The 3,540-nt window shown below is 37.6% G+C and overlaps 1 protein-coding gene across 1 annotated transcript in view; it reads left to right on the top strand.

Annotated features, from left to right (window-relative positions):
- The window catches only part of ABCA6 (ATP-binding cassette, sub-family A (ABC1), member 6), an 80,181-nt gene that overhangs the window by 42,389 nt on the left and 34,252 nt on the right, over window positions 1-3,540 (top strand). Inside the window, 3 exon segments of the mRNA XM_008570729.1 lie at window positions 1,266-1,382; window positions 2,178-2,358; window positions 2,892-3,058. Of these exon segments, the coding sequence (XP_008568951.1) occupies window positions 1,266-1,382; window positions 2,178-2,358; window positions 2,892-3,058 (465 nt within the window).

The following is a 3,540-nucleotide window of genomic DNA, read 5'->3' on the forward strand; positions in this document are numbered from 1 at the left end:
GCAGTACCAACCTAAGCTTTGTTTGATTAGTATTCCGACAAATCACTAACTCTTTGTACAGTATTCACTATGTGCCAGGCACTGTTCTAATAGTTTCATATATATCAACTCATTTAGTCCTCACAACTATTCTGTGAGGTGTGTGATACAATTTTCCCTACCTTACAAATGAGGAAATATACTTTATTCTCTTCTGAGTTAAACAGCTTCTTTTTTGTTTAAACATTTAATTTATTAATGATTTAACTCCCTATAAGCCTAATTTAAATAAGCTCTTTTGGATGGTTCAGTCCCTCTGGTTAAATACTCAGGAATTCAGATTTTGGCCCCACTTCCAGATATGACAGCATCTGTATCCTTGTAGTAGCCTGGAAGATGGTGTTCTTAGTTTGGTGGACTATATTATGTTATTCTGTTCTTGAATTAAGGCCTCATGAGGTGCAACTGGCTTACCTTCTTTTTTGGTCAGAAAAGGAGGTTAGGGAGTTATATGCTGGTACTACTCTGGAATATGTCACTTAGCCAGAGTCTCTGGAGTTGACATTCCAGCCCATGGCAGCCTCTTTACACAGATTCCAGGCCCTTGCTAGCCTAATGGCATGCTTATATCCATTCTTGGACGTGGGACTCCCAGGTCCCCTGCACATCATGTGTTTCCCCTATGGGGAAACACTCCTTGCTGCAGCCTCCCGCATCTAGTTCCTCTCAGTAATATTGCTGGCCGTCACCCCACCCGATGTAGAAAGTGGCATGTGAGAGTCTTATCCTAGAAGCCCACATCCTCATCCAAGTATCCCCCTGGAAGAGTTACCCAATAAAACTTCCAATGGAGATATCAACTTATCAAGTATATAGTTGTATATAGGAAATTGGAAATTAGAGGACAAGTGAGGTTTGAATTTGGGAATTTTCAGCATAGAGAAGCATTAGGGTCTGAATTTGGTGTATGGTAAGAGAAGGTGGTCTAAGACTGAAACCTCAAGAGAAAGCAGAAAAGGAGCCAGGAGGGAGATAGAAATTGACAGTCCCAAATGCAACTGGAGGAACAACAAGAGAATGTGTTCATAATTAAGGGACAGGTCTGACACCGTCCTTTCAGAGAGTGAGAGCATTCTAATGAAATCTTGCTCTTGACTACTGTGATACTACAAAGACGTACATTTTCTGAACTATATTCTGCATCATCTTTTAAATAAGTGTTAACTTACTAGGTTTAATTATTGATATGGTTTTTCAAATGTATCTATTCCTGTCTGTTGCCTTAGACCTTTTCAGTGATCTTGATAAGTGTTCCAGTCAAGGGATGATGAGTTATGACATTTCCATGTCAACTCTGAGTGAAGTCTTCATGAACCTGGAAGGAAAATCCACTGTAGGACAAGGTAAAACCATCCATGTATTTACTCCATGATTCACTAGGGCATGGTCCTTACAATATAATCACCTCTTAGAGGCTCCACCTTTCAATTACTGTGATGGGATTTCTCGCTCTCAACACTGTCACAGTGAGGATTAATACATGAACCTTTGGGGGACACAATTCAACCCATAGCAGTAGCAGACATTTAGGCATTAGTAACTGGCTATTCCTATGGAGAAGATATCTTCAAATCCCTCAGAATATTGTTACATATGGGATTTTCTTTCCCCTTTTCAAAGACTAGGTATAATGAGAACATTCTTTTTGTGCATTCCTTTTTTCGGTATAAATTTAGTATATTTTCTCACTGAATTTATAAAGTGTAGACATAACATTCTTTAAAATATTGTTTGCATTGTAACTATAAGCATTTTAAAACTTTTTTTCTTTTTTAAGAAAAGTTTTATTTTTATGTGTATCACTATTGGCAATTATAAAACTTAACTATAAAGGGAAAGTATAGAAGGCAGTGGTGTTGTATAAACCTAATAAATACTGAAAATAATTCCTTAAACAATTCCTTTTTTAAGAAAAGTTTTATTTTTATGTGTATCACTATTGGCAATTATAAAACTTAACTATAAAGGGAAAATATAGAAGGCAGTGGTGTTGTATAAACCTAATAAATACTGAAAATAATTCCTTAAACAATTCCTTTGACTCTGGTTAAAAAATAATATGAAACAATTTTTAATATTACTAAAAAGAAAATACTGTGCTGTCCTCAGGATGGCATTAACAATGTGTGTGTGTATAGATTTTGAACAAGCAGAGATAAGAGACTTGGAAAGCCTGCATGAAATGGAGCCAGCTTGCTCTTCTCTCCCTGAAATGCAGAAGGCTGTGAGTGGCATGGGCCTCTGGAGAATGCAGGTCTGTGCAATAGCGTGGCTCCGTTTCTTAAAGTTAATACGTGGAAGGAAAGTTCTTTTGACCTTGTGAGTATCAGAGTTCTGTGGTTTTGTTAGATAATGATTTTCAAAAGATGTTAAATCAGAAGAGAATTTAAAACTAGAACACAATACCGAATATGCCTGCTAGGTGATGGATAAATGCAGCATGAGATTTTACTGACAGTAGGAATACCTGTATATTAGTGCTTGATTAGGCTTTTACAAAGGGTATGTTTAGCTTTTATAGTTTGAATAACCTTGTTTTTATATAGCAATGTCTTTTAGTACCGTGTAGCATGCCAAGATATGACTTCAGAATTTTAGCATCTAGGGCTGGCCCGGTGGCGCACTGGAGAGTGCGCTGCTTGGGAGTGTGGCGGCGCTCCCGCNGAGGGTTGCGATCCCGTTACCGGCCAGTAAAAAAAAAAGACAAAAAGGAAAAAAAAAAAAAGAATTTTAGCATCTAGAATCATGGTTGGCATAAAGTAGGTTTGGCATTCAACAAATATTTGTGGAATGTCTGACTCAATAAATAAAATTGCTGTAGATTCACATGGTAATTTTTCTTTATTGTTTAGACTGTTGGTATTTGGAATTGCAATGTTCCCTTTGATTGTGGAAAAGATACTTTATGCTGTGGCAAACAAAGAGATGGATTGGGAATTTAAAACTGAATTTTATTTCCTTTCTCCTGGACAACTTCCCCAGGACCCCCGTACCAGCCTGTTGATCATCAATAACACAGGTGAACAGAAAATCAAATTTTAGATCCAGAAATGAAGAACGCACATAGGGGAAGAAAGCAAAAAAAAAAAAGAGAAGAAAATATATATTTAAACTTTATTTATAGAAAACGACTTATAAGGAGCAGAGCATATTTGCTCTGATTTGGGAGGTGGCAGGAAGGGTGGAGAAGAGAGAAGAACCCGGAACATTATGCAACCTGGTGGAGAAGAGCTACCTGTCTACCTGACTGCCCTAAGCATTATGTGTGAGAGGAATAAATTTCGGTATTGGCTGAACCACTGTATTTTGAGATCTCTCTGTGACAGCAGCCAAACCTGTGCCATAAATAAGATACACCCTGATGGACAAGTAAAGGTGACATAGCTACTTCCCATTCCCCTGTACGAAGCAAGAACAGACAAGATAGGGAAGACTCCTTATTATCCCAAACAATGGGGGTAACTGGTGTTTTCTAACTGCTTAATTAACTTTGAAAAAGAT

The sequence above is a fragment of the Galeopterus variegatus genome, unplaced genomic scaffold, assembly GCF_000696425.1.
Source record: "Galeopterus variegatus unplaced genomic scaffold, G_variegatus-3.0.2 Scaffold625, whole genome shotgun sequence".
Taxonomy (NCBI): domain Eukaryota; kingdom Metazoa; phylum Chordata; class Mammalia; order Dermoptera; family Cynocephalidae; genus Galeopterus; species Galeopterus variegatus.